Source organism: Scleropages formosus, chromosome 20 (assembly GCF_900964775.1).
Source record: "Scleropages formosus chromosome 20, fSclFor1.1, whole genome shotgun sequence".
NCBI lineage: Eukaryota > Metazoa > Chordata > Actinopteri > Osteoglossiformes > Osteoglossidae > Scleropages > Scleropages formosus.
The window spans coordinates 7,197,525-7,225,108 of record NC_041825.1 but is presented as its reverse complement, the minus strand read 5'-3'; the positions used below and the strand labels follow the sequence as shown (position 1 = coordinate 7,225,108).

The window sequence follows — 27,584 nt, the reverse complement described above, 5'->3', positions numbered from 1 at the left end:
GGCTGGAAATTAACTCCAATATCCATGTCAGGGGAATATATTGTCGCTGAACAAATGTGCCTTTTTTTGTCCAGAATGTGCTATTTTTCACTGTTAATAATTAGAGGTTGTGAATAATATTTATATTGAGAATCGATGTCTAGAATATGAAATGCATAACTGGATTGTAACTTCTCATGAAATACCAACTAGAGGGTGATCATGTTTCATTTAATATTTTTCACGAATGTCTGTCTATATTCCCTGCATGTTTCTCTGCGTCTCTCAGCCTCAAGTCTGTAGTGTAAAGCATTCAGTTCAGCCCGCAAAGATGAGTGCTTTGGGAAAACACAAATTCACTGCATTTAAGAGAGCTGCGGAGGATGCTAATTTAGCTATTTTGCATCCCTTAAATAACCTTGAAAGACAAAAAAAGGGGAGTTTAGGGAACGGTTTTGATTCTTCCTGGAATCATACAGGCGTAATACATTTTAAGATTACAAATGAGTCAGCATACTCATGAATAAATGGCGTCCGGCACCATCATGGTGTACAAATTATTAAATAAACTTGCATTTATAGATTTTGCTCTAATGTTACATGAATCTGCATGTAATTATTTAAATTCCACTGGTGGTTTCATTTGTCACAGGGCAACTATATACTCATGTCATGGCTGCTTATCCGTCAAAAGAGGAGCCTAAATAATTTCCTTTGTCGTTTTTATCCAAACATGCAGACAAAGTAAAAGTCTTCTGAATATACACTACATTAAAAACTCAAATTACACAAGGCAATTTGCAGTGGTTTACCTATTTACACTGCTGGATGTACATATTGGAGCAATTCAGGATAAGTACCTTGAACAAGGGCACGAAAGCAATGCAGGGAGTGGGACTGAAACCAGCAACCTTCAGGTAATAAGACAACATGCCTAATGATGTTAAAAATCTTAAATTTGTTTGATTTTTCCTTAAACTTAAGATAAACAGAGTAAGTTAGTCGTGAACCACATTTGGATGAATAGAAGTGCTTAACCTAAACATTTTAGGCTAATGTAGCTAGTTTAAAAGTATATTTTTAATTTAGTTTTAATAGTTTTAAAATAGTTTAAAATTGTAATTGCTAATGATAAATATATAATATAATAAAAAATATAATTGTTAACGTTAAAAGAAATTCAACACAAAAACAGCAGTGAAACTGAAGCTACTGCAACAATAAACCACCAGCAAAACCCAGAAAAACAGGGTTATGTGAAGATTATCATGGTGAAGAAGCAAAAACACAACATAAAAGCTCCGTTCTTTTTAATTTTTTCCAGTTACTATCACAAAGGCTGCACACAGATCGCACACGAAGGAACAGCACGATGTAAACTGAATGAAAACGCAGTTAATCCTACTACAATATTCTCATATTCTTTTCTCCAGAGCGGCAGAGCCATCTACCGGTTTGTACGGCCTACAACGGACCCACAATGTTGGCTTCGAACTACGTCTCCCACAATCCCCCGGTGCAGCCGTGCGTATGACAGAAAACGTAGGAGGTCGTTATACGTGTAGTCGCTCCAGTTTCCGGTTGATAAAGTCTAACTATCGCGCTGTGTTGTGTTTGCGCTTCTCGTACTGTAAAGCTGTGCGGCGGGGTAGGTATGGGCAGTTTTAACTTAATTTTCGGTGTTTTCTGTAATTTTGCGAAAAGGAAATGGTAGAAACGCACAACAACTCGAGACTGAGTGTACTGGGAGAAGTTAGGGTAGCTCGCTAGCAGCTGAGTGTTGGTGTGTTTTGGCTAGCTAGCTAAAGCGGCACTTCTTTCAAACACTGAGCCAGCGAAGCGCTGAACTAGACGGGAAAAAAAGCCAAAGAGCCCGTCTGTAAGCGGTGGACACACAGCTGTGTTTCTCCGCACTGTCACTAGACAAAACGCGCCGATTTAGTGAAGTTGGGCAGCCTGAGAGTTGCGGGCTTCAGACTGAGAGTCTGAAGCGAAACTCGCCTGGCGTCTGCGCGGGCGCGCGCGCGTGCGTGTGGTCGCGTGACGTTGCTTTGTGTGTTTGTGCTGTGTTTAGAGTTGCTTGTCATGTTGTATTTTATTCTGAGGTGAAGCTGTGTAAGTCAGTGTACTGCTTGTTGTATGTAACTGTTAGTGTTGACAGTGTTCACTAGTGTTTGTTTAGATTTTGTGTTGTCTCTCTCTTCTTGGTACTATTGTCATGTTGCCTGCAGTGTTGTGGTTATGTGATGTGCAAGTCGGAAGTCCTCAGTTGTACATTTATGCATGGTGTGTGTGCCCTGCTGTCTTGGCTGCCGAACAGTGTGTTCTGTGTATTTTGCTGTTGGGAAATCACCCAGGATTCATTTGCTTAACAAGAAGTAATGCCTCTTTTTACTGGGAACTTTTGCACACTTTCGTTTCACTCTCTGCTGGTTGGGCTGAGGGGGAGGTGAAGTTTCTCTTCTTAAAACACTATCGTACAGATAAAAATGCCCTTCCGTTAGTGTCAGAAGGGTTGTGTAGATTATACTTGGGTGAGATGCAAACAAACATCCTCTGTTGTTGTCTTATTCCACCTTGTCATTAGTGGGTACAGAAGGCCAAACTGGTATTCTTATATTTACATTACATTACACAGACTTAGCAGATGCTTTTCTCCAATGCGACTTACAATGGATACTATGTATGTAGTGTTACCAGCCCACACACCTTATTCACCAAGGTGACTTACACTGCTAGATACACTACTTACAATGGGTCACTCATCCATACATCAGGGTATACAATGGTTCACTCATCCATACATATTCTTCTGGTAGGTAGCTGATTGTGAAGTGGAGCTGCTGCCTTTGGATTCAAAGGTTGTTGGTTCACATCTCCCCTGCCACTGCGCTGCGGTATTCTTGACCAAGGTACTTGCTCTAAATTGCTTTAGTAAAATTAGCCATTTGTAGAAATGGTTGAATAGTTCTTAGGTAGCTTAACATTGTAATTTGCTTTGGAGAAAGGCATGAGCTAAATGTACATATAAACATCATCTTCGGCAAGTTAATACTTTAGTGCCACTGTTGATGTTGACTTGGTGTCAGATAATCACCTTTACAATTACTTACCTATTTATATAATATGGTATTATATCAATTTAAGGCTAAGCACCTTGATCGAAGTTATTACTGCAGGAGTGAGATTCAAACCTGGAACTTTCGAGTAGCAAGTCAACAGCCCTAAACACTACTGCCTTGTTATGCATTCCTGTTTTGTTCTTACTAACCCATTTTCGGTTTCCTTTTCTACATGTCTGTCTGACGGACTTGAAAGAAGATTGTTTTTGATTTGGCTAGTGGAGGAGTTGTGAAGGATCCAAGCTTGTGTGTGTAGTGGAAAAAAAAGTCCATGTAAAGTGGGCTGCCCTGTAAGCTGCTGTGATCCAGTTTACTCCAGTTCTCCATAGTGGCACAGTCAGTAAATATTTGTCAGCCTTGAGTCCACGATGCCTCCCTGCCTAGCAGTCTTGTCTTTTGCTTTTGTATCTCGGAAGACTTGTAGTGTTTTGACTTTGACATTTGAAATCCACCAATCATTGTAATAGACACTGAAGTGTGCATTTTTGGATTAAAAAAACCTTATTTTGAGTGAAATGGAGGAACTGAATATGCTGCCCAAAGGAATATGTTTTGGAGACTAATCCCTTTTTGTAGCATATTGCAGATGATATGAATATGTATTTTCAGTTTTGTTACAGCTTTTTTCTAGTCTAGTATTTACAGACTGAGAATTAGACAGTGTGAATTGTTGACCTTATGAGCGATTCTACATGATGTATTGTTGGGTTTTCAGAAATATACACTTTTTCCTTGAGATGTTGATTTGAATATTTTCTAGGTGTTTAAAGTGCATCTCCAGAATACATCTGGTCATGGCTGTATAACTTTTTCCTTACAAATGCCCTCTTGCTGTTGCAATGATAAATTGCTGCAAATCTAGCTGCTTAGATGACTTGAGTGGAGGGTGTTAGATGTATTTATCTTGGGTCTGAAATGTCACGTTTGCTCATTTAGCTGATGCTTCTCTCCACATAAACTTAGTGTTGAATTTGTATACTGAGGTACTTGTATAATTTTTAAACAGCTGGGTAACTTGTACTGTATGAATTTACGTTAAGTACCCTGCTCAAGATTACTGCTGCAGAAGTGAAGATTTGAACCCAAGTCTTTTGATTGCGAGGTGCAGTTCTGCAGCTCTTGTTCCATGCTTTAATGTCATTTCAGTTCAAACTTTAACTGCCAGCAGGCACTTCTCCTGACTGCTCTGCAAGTGTTCAGTGAGATTTAGTTTAGTAAAGCATCACTGGAGGACATCATTCTAAGCAAGTAAGGAGTACATCTGTAGGATAGAGAATTACACAACCTTAATTTTGCATCCAAATGGGGAGAGTGGATTTTTGCCTGGGGGGGAAGACTGGGCCATTGTGAACTGCTGGATCAGTACCGAGGAGGTTGTAGTTGCAGGGCCCTCTGTAATATTAGAATCTGTGTGTTGAGAGCTCAGGTAATGTGATAGTGACCCATCAACGTCTTTACTCATCAGGAGTATGGAATGTTTCCTACTTTTGGACTGCCTACATCTTACTGCTACTATTAAAATATCCTGCCTTTTCTCCTTCCTGGACTGGATATCACTTTTCTTAGATTTCCCTGAGACATAACAGCTGTTTTTGTCTTCAAATCAGTAACTCCTGGAACTCATTTATTTGGCAATTGTGTATGACAGCTGGTCATGTTGACCATTTTCCTGCCAGTCAATACAGATGCAGAAATGACATGGTGGATAATTGCTTATTCATCATGGTTTCCTTCACAGTTTGTTCTGAAATTTACTTCCTTATCTGAAGTGGTGATGGCAGTCATGAGTGATGTGTCTTATGAAATGACTTTCTGAAACAGGAGCATGCAGACCTGCTGAGTTGGTGTGGTTATAAAGATTGAGGAGGACGGGTCTGTGCAACTGACGATGGCCAATGGGGCAGATGACGAAGATGTGATTCATTTGGCCAGTTTCCGTAGACATCGTGGAGAAGGTAGGTATCAGTAGTAGTGGTAATAGCAAAAGGCTTTGACACTGCTGATTTATGTGGTTAACCTTAATAAACTGTTGTTTTTGTAGATGGAAAGACGAGGACTGACTCTTTCATCACCATATCTGACGACTCAGACGATGAGCTGCTTATGTTTGCGGCAAACCATCCGGTGCAGATTAAGTCCGAGGCAGAGGAAGGGGACGAAGACGAAGACGAAGATGTTGTCATCTTGGAGGTAATACGGATTAAGAGGCTAACTTGGCAACTTTCTAGTGTTACCTGACAGCATTCCTCTGTTTGTTCTGCTTCATAGCCCATTTGCTAGGAATGTGAGAACTATTCCTTACAGATTTGTTTTTGGCAATGACCCTTGCAATTTTGTCTTCTAGCCCCAAACACCCCTGCGTCCCACAGTTATTCGTCCAGCTGCCCCGTGGGACAGGGGTGGCTTTCAGCGGCCTGTTGACAGCCGAGACAGGGTCCCTACAGAGGCGGCAGCACATCCTTCCGGGTGGCGCACGTACCCTGAGGCAGGAGGCAGTGCCCCTAGTGCTTTTGAGGATGACCACAATGCTGCACCTTCTGTAGCTCGAGCGCACACACCAGCAGGAGACCAGCGGACTCCACTGCAGGAGGACTCTTATCCTGCAGACCACAGGGCCCACCTTGAAAAAGAGGTTCTAGTTGCTACAGCGCCTGAACCAGTGGGCCCTGTAGATGCTGGTCACGAAATTGTAGTTGGTACACAGCATAGTGCAGACGGGGGTGTGGACGCTGCCGCAGCACCTTCTCAGGAACAGCCTCTACAGCAGTCTGCGCCTCCCCCACCACCACCACTACTGCCTCTTACGCCTGATGCTGTTGAAGCTGTTGTTGAGCAGAGGGCTCCACAGGAGCCCCCACCCGCACAGCCCCTTGAAGTTGCAGTCAGGATCGACAACGAAAGGCCTGGACCTTCAGCTGCTAATGATGAAAACGGACTAGGTTTTGATCCACATCTCCTGAAGACGCTGGTGAAGGGAGTGGTGAGTGTCCTATTTGTTTACATAAGTGAATAATTGTTCCAGTGCAACAAAGAGGCCATTCAGACAGTCTAGGTCATTTGGATATTTAATAATTAAATGCTGTACAGTGGCTGGATCTGCTCCTGAATTCAGTGCATTAAAAGATCATGAGAATCTCTTGCTTAAGTTGTTTATGGATGTTTACAGTAATTCTGTGTGCGTTTACAAAAATATATGTGTGAGTAACACAGAGAGAGTGTGTTCCACTGATGTATGGATGCGAATGACCCATTGTAAGTAGTGTATCTAGCAGTGTAAGTCACCTTGGTGAATAAGGTCTATGGGCTCATAACACTACATTGTATCCATTGTAAGTTGCTTTGGAGAAAAGCATCTGCTAAGTAAATAAATGTAACTGTATAAATTGTTTGTATTCTGCCTCTGTGTTAACATTCAAGTTAAGAATTTTCAAAGATGAACATTACCCACTTTAAGTGTAATTTGTTAGCCTGGAAGCTGTTAACAGAATAGGTGTGGCACCATTCCCTGCTATTCAGCTTTTTTCTGCAGCATTTACAGCTGGTGTGTGTTCTTGAGTCCCACTGATCAATAACAAGATGAGGAGCACCACACGTGTATGGGATGACTCAAGTCAACAATTAGTGTAGAGCAGGGGCTTGTAGAATGTATCTTTCAGTCATTTTCAGTCATTATAAATCAAAGTGTAGCTTGAAGTGATTTAAAATGAAAGGTCAACATACAAGATTTTTACATAAACTGAACTGTAATTAAATGAAGGGGCATATGTTTCATTACACTTTTCTCGATTTGTAGATACAAAGTGGCCCAAAGCCAGCGGACATTGTAAATGCTTATGTAATGAAGCTGTCTGTGGCGTTGCGTAGGACATTGTGGTGATATTTTATTTTCAGTAATTTTAAATGAAGCTTCATGTAGTTTCATGTAATAAAAGGTAAGAGTAAAAAGTGTTTTTACAGAGAATTACCAAGGAGTAACCCAAAAGGTTAATAAGTGGAGGGAGGCGTGTATTATTCAACTTTTATTGATTGCCACTTAGTAAAAGTGACTTTGGAGTTGTACAAAAACGGAGTTGAAAACAGACCCAATTGTGTTTGTATGTTGAGGACCCAGTGTATTTACACACACATACACAGAGTATAATGTGAATGATTGTAAATTGTTGGGATTTCTGTCTGGCTTATTGTTACTCTTTCCATGCAGATGGATCTCTTTCCAGATGTTGATGAAGCCTTTATAGGAGATTTAATCAGGAGACATGATTTGAAAGATTTAAACTTGTAAGTATTTCTATTTTTTGTATTGTTATCTGTGCGTACTTAGAGACCTTAGTGGTTGTCTGCTATGTTTTTATAAATATGCTTTACCATTGAGTTGGAAATGTATATGATTGAGTTAGGAGTTTTCAAAGGGGGCATGCTCTTTTTTTTTTTTTTTGAAAAAGTTCTGTATTACATATTCTCTTTAATTTGTGTATAGTAGAGGAATCATGTTCTATGTTTACATGGCATTAAATGTCCAACCAAGCAGAATGAAAGTGTGGAAAAGTTCTTCCACATTGTTTATGTAGTTTGGTGTTCAGGAGTGTTGATGATTCTTATAACTGTGGTAAAAGGCCTTATGTTACAATGAGATACAGAAAGCTGAAGGAAGATGATGAAATCCTTCACATGCTTGTGGAATGAATTGGTCTACGGTTGAGACTTAATACTTTGTGAAAATAACATTTTTACTTTATTTTCTTTGTTTTCAGTATATCTGTTAGTTTCTTTTTAGGTACTGTAGGTGTATCCAGTGTTTTTACAGAAATCAAACCATCGAGGGCATGTCTGTGTTAAACTTGTGTTTATTGTGCTCTGAAGACTGTTCACAACTCATGAGTTATGATTTAAATAAGTAACAGAAAGAAAAACTGAGTTCCATGTTTTATCTTTGACAGAATTTGCAACTTTTTATTAGAAAACCCTGAGTATCCAAAGAATAAGAAGAGTACAGGTGTGAATGCACACTCAAGCATTCTTCTCGAAGCAAATAATAATGAAACACAGGTGAGTCATTGTTCTTACCTACTTCAGTCAAGTATGTCAGAGACTGTTTTTAACTTTTTCCTCTCTTGTTGATAAAATTGTTCTTGCCATCCTTTTTCTTCCTTTCAGGAAAAAGAGAATTATTTTGATTTTTCGAAGTTGGGCACAGTTGACCATCGTGTAGCCCTTCAGGCTGCAGACCTTCTGATGGGTGACTTCAAGATGCTGAGCAGCCTTGACATCAAATGGGCTCTGAACTCCCTTAAAGGACACTATGCAATCACTCGTAAGGTACTGTTCTTTTTTAGTTTTGTTGTGAGTGACACCCTGTGGGCTGAGCGTTTTTTTGTCAATATTACTGCTAAAAATACATAGTAATTTGGATAGAAAAAATGTCGATTCACTCATGACCGTTGGATGGGTATGTGCTGGTGATTAATAATTCAGTCTGAGGAATAATCCACTCAGATAGAGGTCTCCTGAGGCTTTCTACTCATTTTACTACTTATTGTAAATATTGATGGTTTTTGAAGCTGCAACATATACTGTATGCAAGTTGGCCTGAGTTTGCTTCATTACAAATGATCTAGCTCCTTTTTGAGCTGTTACATGTCTAAAGAGAAATGGAAAGCCTGCTGCGCCCTTATTGACCAGTCTGTGTATTGGCAATTGCTTTGGGGGAAACAATCCAAATTAGTTATTTAAACTGCTTGTAAAATAAGATTGAACACTGTCATTCAGCGATGTCAGGGATGAGTACTGTCAAAAAGCTTAGCCATTGAGTATTAACATTTATTTTTATTCCATATTGTAATGAACTTTTCCTTTCTTCCAAGGCCTTATCTGATGCCCTTAAAAAGTGGCGAGAACATTCCACTGAGACATCAGGGAAGAGGAAGAGGCGGAAAGAAATGAACCACTTTTCCTACATAGATTTCAAGTTTGAGCACGGTGACAATATGTTTTTTATGTTTAAGTTAAAATGCATACCAGACATCAGATTGTATGAAATGTTTAGTGCTAAATTTGGAAAGGTTTGTTTTTGATACCACAAAGAATTTAATAACGTAAGGACAGAAAGGGGGAAATACTTGAATGTTGAAGTGCAGAATGCAGTCTCTTTAGCTGTATGTCCCTCACTGTGCACAATATAATTTGTCTTCAGTTTTCATTGTTGTTTTATGTAATTGTAATGCACAGCTAAAGAAAAGATATAGTTTATTAATTCTTTCTGATTTTTGGCCAAGTTGACACACAAAGTAATTTCAGCATATACTGTCTGAAGTCAAATGCAAGTAGACAGACCTTGACAAAGTGCTCTGTTCAAGGTTCCACAAAGATGGAAAAACGCATGTTCTTCCTGGAAAACAAGAGAAGATACTGGAGGTCATATGATATGAAAGCACTTCATCCATCTTTGCAGAATGAAATTAAGTTTTATGAGCAAAAAGCCAAAGAAATGGCTGAGGTAAGACCAGTTTTTTCTTCTGTTATTCAGTAAAGACTTTTCCCACAATTGTTCATCTGTTAAATTTGGAAAAGACTGGTATCGCTCCATAGGTGCATCTAGCAGCATATTTAATTATATTAAAATTATATATTGCGTGCCAAAGTGTGTATTTGTTTTACCTCAAATTTGTGTAAAGCTTTTTTTTTTTTTTTTTTTTTAATTTCAGCATGAAGATTTTCTGTTAGCTCTACAAATGAATGAAGAGCAGTATCAGAAGGTATGGCTCTTTTTATGTTAATTTGATCTGCAGCAGGTTTACTGCTAACTGTTGGGAAGGAATGTTTCTTTTTAGAGCAGATTTATGTTCCTTAGGAAGTGAAGACAGCCAGCCTTGGACTTGGTGGATGAAAATTGCTTTCCCGCATATTGCCCCTCTAGCCTTCTTTCATGCATTCCACACAGTCATGGTTTAGCTTTACGCATGCTGAACAGTATGTGAATTAGAAACAGTTTGTCTGTTCCTCTGCAGGATGGACAGCTGATCGAGTGCTGCTGCTGCTATGGAGAGTTTGCTTTTGAGGACCTGACGCAGTGTACCGATGGGCACCTCTTCTGCAAGGAGTGCCTCGTCAAGTATGCCCAGGAGGCAGTCTTTGGATCCGGAAGGGTACGGTTTGCAGGAATGCCATGCATTCAGACAGCTGGATTAGACTTTGACCTTGCAAGTCAATATATTTTCTCTCAGGGCTTTGTTTGTGTTTCTGGTCTCTTCTACGTCAAAACAACTTGAATGCACCTTATTAACTCACTATCGGTAACTGCTTACCCTAATACTAGCCCACAGTGGCCTGTAGACTGTCCTGGAAGCGCAGAGCTCTGACCTGGGCTCGGTATACTCTGGATGGGACACCATTCTCTAGCAGGGTGTCCATGCATACGGTCACGCACTACATCCAGTTTCAAAGTCATCACTTCACCTGAAACACATCTTTAGGTTGTGGGAGAACACAGCACCTGAAGGAAATCCACTGAAACTCGGAAAGAACAATAAAACGTCACATAGACTGCATAGGTGTTGAACGTAATCCTGATTCCACAGTCCAAGTGGTGTGAGGCTTCTGGGAGACTTACACTGTGCCATTGTGTCTCCCTGAGTTTGTCAGCATCTTCTCTGTAGTAGTAGTTTTTCAGATGAGATTTAGCAAGTGGGTCTTTAATATGTCAGAGGCTCATTATTGATGTTTCACTGTTAATTTTGGTAAGTCGGTGCGTTTTACAAGGTGTTTCACAAGAAACAGAGGCTTCTGTAACAAACATTTTGAGAATGAGGACATTTAAGGACTTCTAGACCCCATTTTAGGCATGCATTGAGAGTGAGGTGTGGAGGGAGGTGATGGATCGTGAGCTGAGGGGTGAGCCTGAGTGAGTTCCCTTGCTTTTCCTGTAGTCGGAGCTGAGCTGCATGGATGGGAACTGCTCCTGTTCCTTTCCCACAAGTGAGCTGGAGAAGGTGCTCCCCGACAGCATCCTGTGTAAATACTACGAGCGCCAGGCTGAGGAGGCAGTGGCTGCCACCTGCGCGGACGAGCTTGTCAGGTGCACTTGCCTCACCCTGCCTGACCTTTTGACATTTATTCATTTAGCTGACACTTTCCTCAAAAGTGACTAACAATGGTGAGCTACTTACAATTATTTACCCATTTATACAGCTGGGCATTTTTACTGGAGCAATTAAGGGTAAGTACCTTGCTCAAGGGTACAAGAGCTGGAAGTGGGATTTGAACCTGTGACCTTTGGGGGTTCAAAGACAGCAGCTCTAACCACCATGCTGGCAGCTGCCCTTTTGTAATAATGAACCTTGAATTTGATGGTTTTGTTTTTCTTTCCATTCTATAAATTAATCAGTGTTTCAAAGTTTAGTTGGTAATTTAGTTTTGACAGTCAGTTCATGTGTTACTGCCTCTGGATTTTAGTCCGTAAGATCAAAATAACTTTCTAATTGAAACTTCACTGTTCTTTTCTAGGTGTCCCTTCTGCAACTTCCCAGCTCTGCTTGATAAAGAAATTTCTTTATTTAGTTGCCCCAACCCCCGCTGCAGAAAGGTGAGTGTATGCTTTTTTTGGCTTCCCTGAAAGTGCATGTTCTGAGAATCTGTCTACTATAGTATCTACCAACCTGCATGTTAAAAATAAAGGATTGCAGTGTCTGAACTACAATAGGCCATTAATACCAACATGTCTGGAAACATTTATCTTGGGGTTATCAGAATTTTTAATGTGGGATAGACATGGGTGAAAGACTTCTGCTGTAACTGTTAGATTGCCTGGAACGGTGCTGCTCTGGACTAGACCTTTTCTTCCCCCCATTGTTTAGAGGTAATTTAGTATGTGACAGTTCAGTTGGTAGAATTAGAAATGACAATCAGAAAAAAGGAAGACGGTGTGGGTAAAAACTGTCTGTAGTATTTCTATAGTTTTTATTGTTGCCTCTGATATTACCCAGGAACTGTGGTGTTATGCAGTCCAAATGGCTCAGAACTCGCTGATCAGAAATCTGTGCAACAAAGTTGGCTTTCTTGGTGGTACAGCTGGTAACAAAACCAAGTTATCATAGTGAAAGAATCAGGTCTTAGAATGCAGTATGGTTGTATGTTTCAGTAGTTGATTAAGAATGCAGTTATTAAGGTGGTGTAAGATTATGGTTTCCTGGGGTCTTGTGAGTTGCCTCTGGTGTCCATGGGATGGTGCTGTGGCACTGTGGAAGCAGCAGGGACCTTTCATTGTCCTGCCCAACACTCAGCAGTTCATACATGACACCAAAGCCTTTATCAGAAACAATCTTTGGCCTAATATTCTTGGTATTTAATGTCTCAGATTTACCCAGGATGTCAGTGTGGACTGTCTTTGTGTTGAATTTGAATGCCTCAGGTACGGGGCTTCTTGTCTTTGCTCACAGGGAATGCTAGATTGAAGAACACGCATTATGCCACAATGGAACACCCAAAGATCTGCATTATGTCATGCCTCTCTCCCTTCTTGAAAATCTTTTCATGGCTTAGATAGCTGGAAAGCAGTTCATTCATAGCCTAATATATTTCCTGTCCTTTGAGCATGCTTGTTTCCAAGAACTTGCTTATAATATTAGATCATTTTAAAACAATCAGCTGATAAATCAGAGTTGTGCAATAACTGATATACAAATAAAATGTGTGCTCTTTGCAAGCTGCTTCCTAACAGTTGGGTACGAGATCATTGGGAGGTGGGAAATGTAGTGGTTAGTTATCACTTTGCAGTGGTAGAACTAACTAAAGATGGGAAAATACTGTAGCAGTTAGAGCAGCTGCTTTGCTTTTAAAGGGCTTGGGTTTCAATCCCACCCCATCCTGTTGTAGTACTCTTGGTCGTGGTATCTAGCTAGCACTAATAATTTCTCAGCTGAATAAATGGGTCTTTGTACTTGGACAAAGGTGTCTGCTAGCTGAATAAAATGAGGTTATAATAATAATTGGTTTCAAGACTTCATGTTGCACTACCGGTAGACAGCTTCAACCCTCCCATCTTACTATTGCTGTAGCATGGCAGCATTGTTGAGTCAGCAGGCCTCACGAAACAGCTGGGAATTGTTACCATAGCGACTGGAGAGGAAATGCTGCTCAGGTCCACGTTGACTTTGCTGCTATAGGCTGCTAGCATGCTAATAAGATGAGCAGAGGGGCCACTTTTAAGGATACAAAACTCGCATCTGAGTGAGGAAGCCTCAGGCGAACGTTGACCTTCAAGTTTTATTAAAAAGCAGGTTAGTTTACATCTGCTGTTGTAAACTGGCACAACTCCTTGTATCATGGTTGGATGGAAAACTTTGAACAGAATCAGTATAGGCCCACAGTACCTTCCTGCTGCCAGCACAAGGTGATTTAGAAATAACATAATACCCATATGGAGGGTCCCTTTTGAAATGGCAGTGCCTTTATGAGATTTTCCTCATTAGATTTCTTAATTTCTTTCAGCATGTACTAATTTAAAACAAGAATACATGTTTCTGTTGTGTATCCAGCACGTGTGCTTCCCTTACTTCATTGGGTCTGTAATTCATACATTACTTGCATGCATTCTGGAACTCCCTTGCTGATGGGCAGTTTGCATGGAACTTCCACTTGAACTTCTTCTTCAGACCCCACCCTGCTGGCTCATCTGCTGCTGTTGTGTTGTCTGTCCATGGAGTACATTTTATAGTCTCTGATTTGGATAAATCGGCACCTTCCATGTTATTCTCTGAGTTCTGAGAAGTGGTAATAAGTAATTCTCATGTTACAACTACTGCGGTGTAATGCTAAGTTTCAGCTGAACCACCTTTGAAACTGTCTTTGAAGGACAGTGGAATAGCAGTGCCCCATTTACCACACAGCCTTTCATGGGAATAAGATGTGAATTGCTGTCATACTTTTAACAAATGTGTATATATAATGAGCAGGAAGTGATATTTAGGATTTTTAAATTTTTTTTTTGGTTAGCGCTTTCTTTTCTCTGAAATGACATGCATGGTTTAAGCTACTTAATGATTTACCCATTTGTACAGTTGGAGTAATTTTTACTGGACCAACTAAGAAGTACCTTGCTTACCTATTGGCCGTTCATATGGGTTCAGATCTGGCAGTGTGTCCCAGTACACACACACTTTTTGCAGACTTTATATTTGTAATTTTAAATTAAACTGTGGTCAGAGCACACACCCTTAAAAATCAGAATTCCATATACTCAAGAATTCTAGTAATTCCGTGATATTTACTCTTTAACATTTCAGTTTTGAAAAATTGAGTATATTTGAACAGTGTGTTGCTTTCCTACAGTGTCATTAGAATCAAAGCCTCCTACATTCTAACCAAAATGCTACATGTTGTGGATGCCTTATGTGGAGCTCTGTTGCATTCTGTATTCCTGATGTGGGAGACCCTGGTGGCCTTGGTCTCTATTTTGGGCACTTGAGCTGCTTTCCACAGGGCTCTGCATGCAGAAGTGAGAGAGGGCATCTTCTACAGGCCACATAAAAAAAAAAAAAGACACACAATACCATGTTGACCAGTAGGAGATGAATGCAAAAAAAGAGGGCATAAGTTCCTTTATACTTGCTGTATTAATTCTCCAGAAGACATTTGATTTGCTTTTAAGAGCCAAGAGTGACTAATGGATTTCTGAAGTGCTGATGAAAGGGGATTTTGAGAGCTCCCAGAAATATTCACAAGTGGTACTTCTGCAGTAATAAATGACTTCTCTCCATAGTCTGTTTCTCTTGCTTATGGGTAAAATCAGGTGATGATGGTTGTTTTAGGACATTTCTAGTTCTTCTTGTCCTTACCTCGTGGTTCTTATCTTTCACTCATGTGGTTACTGGGGCTCTTAGCTATGTGATATGCGACAGACGAAGAGCGTACATCACGTCTGAATTGAGGACGTGGCTCCTGTGTTCATCTACGACTGTGTCTGTGTGGTGCTGTATGTCCGCTCCCTGCCCATGCTGCTCACACCGCAGCAGTTCCACATAGAAACTTGCCCTTTGTTTCACATGCTGATTTGTTACTCCCAGTTCTGCTGAAGGGCGGCTTGTGGGCACAAAACCTACAAGACTGAGGAGAGCAGCTACATGTCACAAGTGGAATCATTCACATGGGCTCCAGTTGAAACAAGTTTGCTTTTATTTATTAGCTATTTAGGTATTTATGAGATCACTTGGCATGGAACAATCATCGAGTGTGTTGCTTGCTGCATTACATTATATTTTTTCTAATACAGCATTTGTGTTGCATGGGGCAACTGGTAGTGTAGTGGTTAGCGCTGTTGCCTTTGGACCCAAAGGTCCACCTCTGGCTATAGTACCCTTGAACAAGGTACTTCCCCTAAAATTGCTACAGTAAAAATATCCCAGCGGTACAAACGGATAAACAATTGTGGATAGATTAACAGTGTTAGTTGCTTTGGAGAAAAGCGTAAGCTAAATAAGTAAATGTAATAAATTTTCTAATTCACATCATAAGCTGTTGAGGCCTGTGTATTGAACCTGTCTGACCCTGCGGGGGCAGTAGTATTCCATTATGTGTCTGCCTGTTCACTACCTCTGCACACAGCTGCTTTTGATTACACAATTTTTCTTCCTGCTCACATCAGGCAAAGAGGAAGTCATCTCTGGGGGGGGGGGGGGGGGAAATCTTGAAATAACATTTGCTTTAGCTTTTATCAATAAATCAAGGGTATTTAACATATTCAAGTGTTACACTTTTTGGTTTTAAACCAGTTTGTTTTACTGGATGAGGTCCAGGTTTTTCAAGGGTGGGTGGGGTGGAATCTGGGACAGTGTAGCATGGTTTCATAATGTGGCCTATTTTCACATCCTCTTCGTATTTGCTTCATGTTCCAGTCTGTTGAACTGTTAAAGGCTACATTCATCAAGGCAGCATCTGTTTTTAGGTCGTAAGTCTAAGAGTTCATAATATTTCCTTGTTACATATTCTGGGACTGAAAGGAAACTCTCTGCAAATATTGGAAACATGTTTGCACTGCTGTTCCTGCACACAGATGATGTGAATATGCCAGTAAATGGTTAAATTACACATTTTTTAAGAGACTTACATTTTCCAGTTCTAATTGTATTCTTCTCTTTTTTTTAAATTTCTCTGTTCCTCAGTGAACGCAACCTGTGTTTCATGATCAAGCTGGTAGATGAAACATATGCAAACAGAATAATATTATTAGACCACCTTGATCCAACTGGTTTCCACAGGTTTACAGCTCATGTCTGGTGTTCCTGAGTGTTGATGGTCAATATGATTGCAGATGTTGCTCATATTTATGGCATACATTAGTCAATAATAAACACTGAAAAGGAGTGTGTGGATCCTGTGTTGTTCAGGTAGGCTTCAGTTCACTACAAACCTGCATTAGGACAAGCAATTTTCAGGATTGAATGAATGATAGCTTTGTTTGAGGTTTTCACAAAACTAGGATGAATAAATGGAGGAAGGCCTGTATCATGTAGTCTTTGTCTTAGCGGTGTGATAGTGACTTTGAGTTAGGAATAAACTGAGTTATGAACAGTCTTGTTGTCTAAAATGTGTAAGCTGAGGGACCAGTGTACTCTAACGTGGGACTTGGATGGGCAGAATGGAGGTAATAAAATCATTCTCGCATATGCCAGCATATGTGTTTGACTAGATGTTTGTTTGCATCTGCATTCTTAGAAAGCGTTATTTATCTCCATTGTCCTCTATGCTTTCCGTTTCCCAGCCAGTCTTCACATGCGTTCATGATCATATCAATGCCATGGTACTGTGATTGTGTTACAGTAACCATCATCATGTAGCTGAAATATGAAGACTTTCTGTTCCTGAAGTCCTTTCTCATTGATATGCTGCAAGCCAGATGTGACAGCAGAGCCTCTTGAGTTCCCAGTACCCCTCTTTTAAGTTACTTGCAGTAACCATATTTACCTTTACCTTTATATTTCTGTCATTTGTGTACGGTATGACCAGCTTTACAGTGCAAAGGGACATTATCTGGATTCCATGCTGGGAGTTTCTGTTTCTGGTCCTCTTGGAAATGTCCTGTTCAGAATCTCTCCCCCCCCTGCTGACTGTAGGCAGATTTTACTGCTCTCAGGACCAGCACAGATGGCTGACATCTGGCTGGGGAGGGAATATCTCTTTGGTGATGTCACTGGTCAGACATGTCTGTCAGATGGGGCCTGGCTGTCCAGGGATGTTTGACACCCCTTTTTCAGGCAGTGAAGTAAGAAATATTCTTTGGTTGCTTTGCTTGTTCTGCCATCCACAACAGAGGCCCCTCTCAGAACTTGATCAAGGGACCAGCAGGCTATAAATCCCTCTTCCTGGACTGCCTTCCTGTTCTAACTCATCCTTTGTCCAGGATGCTCCTGGCAGACACTGTTTCCACCATGCTGCACATGTTCATTCAAATCATTTTCTATGCTGTTTGTCTTGGAACATTCTGCTCTAATAATGTAGGGTAAAGGTTACAATTTCTACTTTGTTTCACTCATTTCATACCTTTTGTCCTTGCAGATCTACAGTTTGCATTGGAAGAGGTCACATTCTAAAAAATAAAAAAAGGAAAAAAAAATCCCTGAACTGCATTTTTGTCAGTGTGAGTTGGACCTTGGTTGCTTGGTGCTGTTTTTAAGGTTACTCAACAAAGGATTTTTTCCTGGAAAAATTGTTTATATTCTGATTGAAATGGAAATAAATTCCTTGTGGTTTTAAGAATGGAATACATTTCTGGCCAACAGTTTACTTAAGTTTCTTTCTCTGTGGTGATGATTGTGTAAATGTGTGGGTGAGAGATTTGGGTCATAGTGGATTTTCTTCCAAAGGGCACCAACTGTTAGCTTTTCTCCTGCAGTCCTCAGCTAGTCCTCAGCATGGTCCGGCACAAGGCCATTGGGGCTTCCTCTGGGTCGTACCCAAGTACCTGTGAGACCTGGTCTTGTGCCTGACTCTCTGGGCTTTAGTTTGGCTGTGTGTGGGTTTTTTGGCAGGCCCTGTCCAGAAGGTCAAGTGTGAGGAAGTGCGACTCAGGAATGCTGATGTCCACTCTTCTGTCTTTGTGAATTTTAGCCAGTAACCCAGAAAGGGGCTCAGAGAGCTGAGGAGGTGACCAAGGAGTTCAGGGCTTCCTTTTTGCCTGGCCAACTGGGTGAATAGGAGGGTCTGTCATGGCAATTTGCTGTAACCCACAGTTACATTAGTTTCTCCCATGCTCTTTTACATCTCTTGCACTGTCTGATGGGTCAGAGTGTTGTATACTGCATGCAACACATCCTGTACACTCAAAGGAAATTCATGAAACCACTACATCATATGGTGATACAATGGTGTTCAAGAGCTCACTGGCAATATCCTGAAAGGCTTCTAGGCATTATTTGCCCCTTGAAAACTGAATTTTTTTTTAAATCGGTGTAATTTTCACATTCCCCTATATCTATGTCTAAGCTGTGCATGATTAACTGTGGAAAAATACAGTTTTTATGGTTATTTCCCTGTATTCATTGTCCAGCTTGTAAAATATCTTATTTCAAAATGGCACGTGGAGGTGCTCATGGTGTGTGTCTAGTGCTCTGTCATAATGCCGATGTGGATCCTCCCTTCATTCCCATGCGGTGTAACCTGCTGTCAGCTGGTGGGTTCAGCCCTCACTGCTGGGTGACTGCAGAGGAAACGCATCCCCACCCACCCCATCCCCCCGAGGCTGGCGTTCTGCGTGCAGCTCCTTCTGCCTTATAAGGACAGCAGCAGCTCCTGCTGCGGGGAGGGGGACTGTAGTAGGGTGTGGAGGGGAGGAAGAGGAGGACAGTCTGTGGCATGGAGTGCAGAAGTCCTAATCAGTAAGGATAGCACATCTTGGCTTGTCAACATGTCATGTTAAAAGAGCTGTATCTGCTAAAAATCCTTTTGAATTTACTGATGCTGTGCAAGTTCTAATGAAATACCATTTAATTTGAAATTTTTATTCAAAATATATATAAATTATCCATGTGCCCCTTATTGCACTTGAGTTTGCATCTATGAGTTTAGGGTGGGTGGTAGCGGGTGCCGTAGTGGTTAGAGCTGTTGTCTTTGAACCCAAAGGTCACAAGTTGAAATTCTGCCCACAGCTCTAGTACCTTTGAACATGGTATTTACCCTAAACTGCTGCAGTAAAATTGTCCGGCTGTATAAATGGATAAATAATTGTAAGTAGCTTCACCTTGTAAGTTGCTTTGGAGAAAAGCGTGAGCTAGATGAATAAATGTAACGTAAAATGTCCTTAACATTCCTGCCCGGAGTGACTCGTGGATCAGCACTGCCGTCGTATAAATGATGCCATTAACCATTTATTGCTTAGATGTGTGGGTGTGTTGTGTAATTGTACTAGCAAGTTAGTGTTCTGAAAGAGAAAGTTAAATGGAACAACAAATAGTAAAAAACGTGAATAAAAAGCAGAGACAAGAGACCAAGCTATCGAACCCTGTCTTTCCCTGGGAATGGGAAGAGCAATGAGAAAGTGACCTTTGCGTGGTGCACTCTTTTGTGTCCATGTGACTAGAGAATGACCGTTACAGATTTGTGTCCTGTGTGGAGAGAGAGAATGATGCTGTAACATTTAATGTGGTACTTGAGTTGCTTCAATAAATACCCAGCTGTAGAAACAGTCAAGTACTTGTTACTTTAAGTACTTCTGGTGTTTTGTCTGGTGTAAAAATAATAGCCTGCTTCTAATTTTTTGCAGTCGCAGTTTACCAAAAATACCAGTGTCGGTTTTGCAAAATGGTTTTAAGCAATGTATCGTAAACTGTTTTATAATGTCAGAAGTGGAAGAAAAAGACATTTTGAAATTTTCTGGACATATTTCATGTATGTAGAAGTCAGGCTGGTGTTACAAATCATGCAAACTGACAGTCTTGTGGAATACCTGGCTATTACTGTACTTACCGCAATTTCTCTTGGCAGACATTGCCGTATGTTGATGTGAATAGCTCTTCCTGCTGCAGATATTTTTCTGTGTTTCAAGGGCACCGAGTAGCGAGCTGACTCATTGCTCTCCCTGTCTACACACATCACATCTCTGCTCCCTGAGGTCCCCCGCCTGTTTTGTTGGACAGTGCTGTCTGCATGCAGAACACACGCACACGGTTCGCTTTGCTGTTGTCATGAAGCTGTGCTACCTGGTTGTTTTAACCTGGCATCCATCCTGGCACAGATTATGGCTTTTATGCCTTTCCTGGATGACTGCTGAGTGCTTATTATGCTGCATTGCATGGGATACTTGCATTTGGACTTTTTGCTGTTCCACATATGTTACATTTAGGCTGTTGGATGCTGTAAGTGCCTTTGAACCATGTCAGAGAACAGAAAAGGACTGTTGTCATGGTCCTTAGTGTTTCTTGATCAGAATCTAAATGAGGTTTTATTTGCCAAGTGTTCTGACGCACACAAGGAATTTGCTTTGGTGCTTTCAGTATTACAGACAATAGACAAGACAGACTGCTGGCACAGACACAGAATGAATAAATAGCATGTTTACAGAGTAAAAAGAATAAATACAAAAAAAAACTGTGGCTACTGTGAAGCAGCAAACACTAAGCATGACCCGGAGCCCCAGGCATATAAGCATTGTTGGGGTCATGTGATCTCCAAACGATGACCGTGTACAGAAACAGAGGGTAGAAGGCATGCTTCCTTTGCAGTAGTACTGGATGGTGTTTTCATGTTGACACTTGGTGAAGGATTCCACTGGTTTTGGTTCAGTTTTCAGTGCATGTACCCCCATACTTGATCCAGGTGTCACCACTAGGGTGCGATCTTTCACTATGTCTCCGTGCCCCACTGTCCTTCACGATGGCTGCTGTTTTACCCTGCCGGCACAACGCTCTTATTGCAGTTCAGGCCATGGAAGTTTAACGAGTGTGACATCCATCCATCGTTGTCTACAGCCACTTGTCCCGAGCGGGGTCGTGGCGAGCCGGAGCCTTACCTGGCAACACAAGGCGCAAGGCTGAAGGGGGAGGGGACACACCCAGGATGGGACACCAGTCTGTCGCAAGACACTCCAAGCAGGGCTCGAACCCCAGACCCGCCATACAGCGAGCACTGGCTCAACCCGCTGCGCTGCCACGCCCCCCTACTAGTGTGATGTATAAATTTATTACATTTAAACTTTGTCCTTTTCCCCATAACTGTCACAGAGTGAGTGTACTCCACTGGTGTATGGATGAGTGACCCATTGTAAGTAGTATATCTAGCAGTGTAAGTCTAAGGTGTGTGGGCTGACAACACTGCATAGTGTTTGTTGTAAGTTGCTTTCGGAGAAAAGCATCTGCTAAGCGAATAAATGTAAATAACTGCAGAATGTACTTTTTTAGAAAAACTTTAATATTGCGGGTGTAGACATGGTGGTAAATATTGTTGTGCTTTTTCAGACTAAGTGCGTGTTTGGATATTAATAAATTATTAACCTGCAGCGTTTGCTCATACAAGCCACTGTTAACACCGGGTTATTTAGCAACCGTACGTAAGAAAGGAAGTATTTATGTGTGTGGGTTTTTTTTTTTTTTTTTTTTTGGGACAGGTGGTACTTTTGTGAGGAACTTAGCCACTTGTGAAAGTTCTGAATATTTATAACCTGAAGATGTTGGATGGTAACTCCTGGAACGCTTTGTGACGAGAACATTTTTCTTCTCCCTTCACAGTAGTCAAAGGTCCAGCTGTCCTGCTAAAGCATTGCTCCTCGTGTTGTCAGAGGGGGCTTTGCGATGGCTTTGCCCTGGGGAAACGACAGTCAGTTCTCCGTTGTTTCTGTTTTTATACGACTGTCTGGCCAAGCTCTCCAAAGAGGAAGTGGGCGCAGATGTCCCCTACAGCACGATGAAAGACTGGCTGGGAAACATAGGCTGACATGACTAAAACAGGAATACAAATGGAAAAGGATGTTCCTAGGCAACCGGACAGCTGCAGGCTTGTTGAGCGAGCCCTCAATTGTGCTTTCTCCGAAGAATTACAAAGGATCGTGTTATGGCACCAAGCGACAGAATGCAGTTGCAGTTCAGTTGCACCGTCTTTTTATGTAACGAGGTCACGCGATTGGCTGCAAGTACACATTAACACATTAAGATGTATCCTGTGTTGACCTGAGAGGGTTCAGTAGCAATTTTCTGCACTACTGAATGTGTGTCTGGCCCTCGGTTTTGTAGGGCTGGATCTCTATAGACAGCTGTGTCATAAATGTATGAATATAGTGCTGCAGTTGATCTGCCAGTCCCATGCTCAACAGAGAACTTCTTTTAGTGGCGTGTTTCTTGGGGGCTGGTAATTTAGTCTAGTCAGGTCTGTTGCTGCTGTCTTGATCTGCCCGAGTTGTTGTCGAGGAGGTACAGTTATTTCTGTACCTGAGGGGCTTCATGCCAGCTCTGCATTTGTCTCTCATTGTTGCATACACTGTTGGCTGATACCTGTAAAATGATTATTTGGGAAAACACCCAATGCCATCATCGATCAGAGTACTCTTCATACATCTCTTCGCTGAGTGTGCGTTCACGTTGTGCGATAGAAGTAGGGATTGTATTCTAACCTGTTTTACCCTCTGCTCTGCTCTCAGGAGACGTGTCGAAAGTGCCATGTCCTGTGGAAGGACCATGTGGACAAGACGTGCGAGCAGGTGCTGGAGAGGGATGAGATCCGCCTCAGAGTTACCTTGTAAGTGTACCTTCTTATTTCATAGCTTTAGGGCTCGTACTGAAAAATACTAATCGTGAGCATATGTCTTTACTATTGAGCCTGCTTCCTGTAGCCTGTCAAGTAATAAGAGCAGAGAAATGCTAGTCGTTCTAAGAAGTTTGTTCTATTTGACGGCTTTTTCTGCAAAGGGGCTCCATTTTGACCCCAAGGACCGTCATAAGACTCAGGAACATGTCAAAGAGTACCAGTGGAGATGATGGAAGGCTGCTTGGATTCTTGAGTTGTTGTTTTGCTTATTCTTAGGCTTTCTCGCTTGTGACGTTGCCATTTTCTGACTGATCTTTGCTAATGCTCTTCTCTTTGTTCAATCAATTGTAACTTGTATTTCTGAAGGGGCTAATGGTGAAACTACAGTTTTTTTTTTTTTTTTTTTTGTTATAAACACTATCCGCCTTAAGTAGGGTTGAATCATCTCTGACAGTAGTTTACCACCAGTTCTCGGGATGATGAACAAGCTCAATGGCAGTGACTTTGTGTAACATTGACATCCACATTGGAGGAAACAGTTACACCCACGTGGCGTGTTTCCTGTTTTCTCTGGGCACACACCACCTTTGAATCCTCCTGGACGAAGGCAGGAAATGGCTTAGTTTGTCTCAACAAATGGAAGCCCATCACCTGAGGCTGTAAGGTGTACCATAGTTAGGGTGCTTTCAGATATTTACACCACTTCCCAACTCATGTTCCATGGCTTATCAACCTCAGTTGTTAGTTTTATTGCAGAAGTTATTTGAATATAGTTTAAATAAGGCACTAATTTTAGAATAATCTGAGATTTGTATTTTGTTCCTTCGCTGACTACTTCTATCCAAAGCTCTGAAATTTTACCAGTTTTTCCAGATGTAATTGAACATTTCAGTCAAGCTACAAAAGATGGATGCTTGAGAACTTTATTAATCCAGAAGAAAATTACATGAATCTGCATCTTATTTAGAACTATTTGACCACCAGTGTGTTGTGTGTTTTTTTTTTTTTTTTTCTTTCCCCCCCGCTGCTCCTTTTTTTTGGCCGACCGTGTTTCCCAGTGAGGAAAAAATGACAGCTGCACGTGTGAGAAAGTGCCACAAGTGCGGCACAGGACTGGTCAAGTCTGAGGGCTGCAACCGAATGTCGTGCCGCTGTGGCGCCTTCATGTGCTACCTCTGCAGGGAGCCAATCAATGGCTACAACCACTTCTGCCAGCACGCCCGCTCGCCGGGCGCCGAGTGCCGGCACTGCAAAAAGTGTTCCCTGTGGACGGACCCCACGGTAGGACAGCCCTTGGTATTAATAGCGTCTGTGACAAAGAGACTCCATTTCACTTTAAAATGTGTCTGTTGGCCAACAATATTTTGTCACTGGTTTTGTGCATGGCCGAGTGATCTACCTTAAGGACTCGCCTAATAAAAATGCACCTGTCATAGATGCATCCAATATATCGTGGTGCATATACGGTTTAAATGTTTTTTTATTAAAAAAAAGGGAAAACGCATAGTTCTCCATGTTCCATGGACAGTTTAGGCAGTGGAGCACACTTTACTGAACTGTATATGGACACATGCAGGTCATTGCTTCTTTGTTCATCCTTGATACTTGTTTAATCTGCAAACATGATCTAAACCAGAATTAAGCATGCTAATACTAAATACTGCTTCTAGGTTTACAGTACTTCTTTCCTTGATTTTAATATAAGGCTGACCTCTTTGTGGAATCAATTTCCTTTGCACTAACAGGGGCGTCAATATATGATTGTCATTTTTACTAATTTTTTCCCCCACCCTAAACTTTTCTACAGCAAGATGATGAAAGAATCATCCAGGAAATCCAGAAACAGGCTGAAGCTGAACTGCAGAAGAAGAACTCTGGTAAGTTTGTTTCCAAATCATCTCAAGCCAGTTTTGCTTGCAATATATCTATACTTCTAAGTAGGCTTAATTAGTACATTTGGCTGTTAGTGTGCATTATGAGCTCTAGTCTTGAAATCAAGTCAAAGCTATTAATAGTAATACTAACATAATAGTAACACTGCACCCCCAGAAAGTATTTTGACATTTCAGATTTATTGTAAATATTGGGCTACTGGATTTTCTGTGACAAAATGGACAGTACTGTAAAGTTTGCCTTTTTAACTGTTACTAATTTTTTGCCTACCAAATCTAGTTTTTTGTGGTGTTAAGCATACATCCTTTTTTCTTTTTGAATACCATTTTACAAGTATACATTTTACTTGGTCCTTGATGGTAGTCTATGCTTGACATGATTTGTTTTTTGGCAAGCTGTCTAATAAAATATCTATTTGAGACTAATTGTGAAATTGTGTCAAACAGTTAATGTTAAAAGGTAACTGAAGCTGAGTGTGTGACCTGTGGTAATGTAAAAATAATTTTCTTCCTTAAAGGAGTTTTGATTTTTTGCTGCCTTATAGTATTCTTTTAAATCATTCAGAAACAGTTCAGCAAAGAGCAATGTCTTCAAAACAGTGTTTAGTGTAAAAGGTGTGAAGAAAATACCTTTAGCATGAAATAAATACACATTTAGCAAGTAGTGTTTGCCCTGCAGTGTACTTGTGGTCTACTTCAGTATTTTGTGTGCCATGGTTGCTCTGCCAAGCTCTAACCGTACACATGGCTGTTGTCTTGTCCAGAGAACAAAAGGAAGCGAGTGGGTCCTCCTCCTGAGCCCCTTCCAGCCAAGGTGTCCCACGTGGCCCCGCGTGGTGTGCCCTTGCAGATGGAGCCAGCAGTGGCCCCCCACGGCCTCCGCGCTCCCCTGCTGGTGGCCCCGCAGATGATGCTGCCTCACCTGCCCCATCAACCCCTGCACGTGCGGCCCATTCCTGCCCCTTATGTGCCGCCACTGCCCAATATCCCGATCAACTTTGAGCTTCCCAACATCAATCTGGAATTCAACATGCCTATGCACTATGGACCCCATCACCGATTCTTCAGACCACTCTGAAGGGCCCAGCCCCCTCCCACCACCTCGAGAGGCAGTCTGGCCCACTCCTGCAGTAAGCACGTGCCGTCTGGACTCTGTTTCAAAGTGCAGTTAGAGCACTTTTTTGTAAAACAATGCTTTTTTTTTTTGGCATAAACTTTTGTTGGGAGACAATAACTTTGCATTAGGAGTTTACAGGATGAGTGATTTGTTCCCAGGGAAAGTGCTTTTTAAATGTCATAATTTTCCTGTTTGTCCTTGCAGTTACAGTAGATCACACAGTGACATGCCAAAACCAGCTGTTGGCAAATTCAGTCTGTCTCCTGTTGGTATTAATACTTAGAACTGTGTTAAGGGTACAACAGTGTTAGCACGCTCGTATGTTACTCCCCTAGTCACGTTGCGGTTATAAAGTTCTGCTCAGTGAAGCGCAGCAATGCCTTCCATTGTTGCTGTAACAGTAACGAGTGTCAAACCAGTGCATATGTGAGGGTGGCAGCACTGTTCGGCTGGGAGGATCACAGTGTGCAATATTTTCTTTTTTCTTTTTTTAAATTGCTTGCTTACTTTGAATTCTTAGTTTTTGTGCACCATACTGTTGTTCAGTTGTTGCCTGCTATTCAAGATGTTGTTAAAGGGAAAGGCTTTGGGAAACACGTTGCAGCGGAACACACCAGCATGCTGCCCGTGCCATTGGTGGGGAAATGTGGTGGTGATCTGCCTGTCCTTGGACACAGGAACAGATTTTTTTTAGGTTCTTCACTTGAAGGCTTCTGTGGTCCCAGACCAAAAGTTATGCTGTACAGGGAGGTTAACTACCATCCACTCCAACAGGCCTTTCCTGCGCATTCCGAGCATTGCGTGTTGTCTTTAGTAAACCTGGAGTTGTGAGTACTTTTGCATAGAAGGAAAATGTTGTGAATGTGGAAAATGTTTGTGTTGAAAAGTTCTAGAATTTAGCTTCTTGTATATTGACTGTTTTGCGTTTCTTTTTCATATTTTTCTCTTCTATTTTTCCATGGTTTGAACAGAAAGAAGCTCACTCCTGAAAACTTTAATCCAAGTTGAGTGCCTGCAGATTTTTAGACTTTTCTTTGCAATTAGAGATAGAGCACAAATTGTCATTGTATACATTCTTTGGGGGGGGGGGGGTGTCAGATCTTACATTGTAAAATAATTGTTTGATAAAATTGTACTGATAAATAAATGCATTTAAAAATATGTACATTTATTAGTTTTGACAAAACTAGATCTTGCTTCTTTGTGATGGATCTTGCATTGTTTTCTTTGTGATGGACTAACGTCCCATCCAGGGTGTACCCTGCCTCATGCAGTATGCTTCTTAATACCTTATGAACCACAGTGACCCAGAATTGGAAGAACAATTACTGATAATGAATGAATGTGCACTGTTTTAATGTATGCTAATTATGTTATGTCTTTGATTTATGCGTTTTTATTCTTGCAAATGTCATTTGATGATAACCTATAAACACACATACGGCGATACTTCTGTGTTTGACCTCGACAGACTACACATGCCCTCAAACAGTCCAGGTTCTTAGGTGCAAGGATGCTACAGGTTGTCAGAGATAATCCACATGGATTTACATTTATTCATTTAGCTGACACTTTTCTCCAACATACAATATTAAGCTGCTTACAATTATTTACCCATTTATACAGCTGGGTAATTTTGGGTCCAAAAGTAGAAGAATAAACCTTGGCACATGTAATAGTTTCAGGGGCAGCTGGAAGCATTATGGTTAGAGCTGCTGCTTTTGTAGCCAAAGGTCACAGGTTCAAATCCCACCT

At 41.3% G+C, this 27,584-nt stretch overlaps 1 protein-coding gene across 2 annotated transcripts; it reads left to right on the top strand.

Moving 5' to 3' along the window:
- Positions 1–1,552: 1,552 nt before the first annotated feature.
- Positions 1,553–27,424, top strand: rnf216 (ring finger protein 216). Of its 2 annotated transcripts, none has more exons than XM_018738502.2 (17): positions 1,553–1,627; positions 4,923–5,056; positions 5,143–5,291; positions 5,446–6,081; positions 7,303–7,379; positions 8,039–8,147; positions 8,256–8,417; positions 8,963–9,077; positions 9,455–9,594; positions 9,803–9,853; positions 10,106–10,243; positions 11,024–11,172; positions 11,601–11,679; positions 22,714–22,811; positions 23,879–24,101; positions 24,628–24,697; positions 25,477–27,424. In XM_018738502.2, exons 2-17 carry the CDS (start codon positions 4,990–4,992, stop codon positions 25,788–25,790), a joined length of 2,577 nt encoding a protein of 858 aa, XP_018594018.1. In that variant the 5' UTR covers positions 1,553–1,627; positions 4,923–4,989; the 3' UTR covers positions 25,791–27,424. The 2 variants fall into 2 exon arrangements, with proteins under 2 accessions (XP_018594018.1, XP_018594027.1); XM_018738511.2 differs by having other exon boundaries at positions 1,559–1,631.
- The last annotated feature ends 160 nt before the right edge of the window (positions 27,425–27,584 follow it).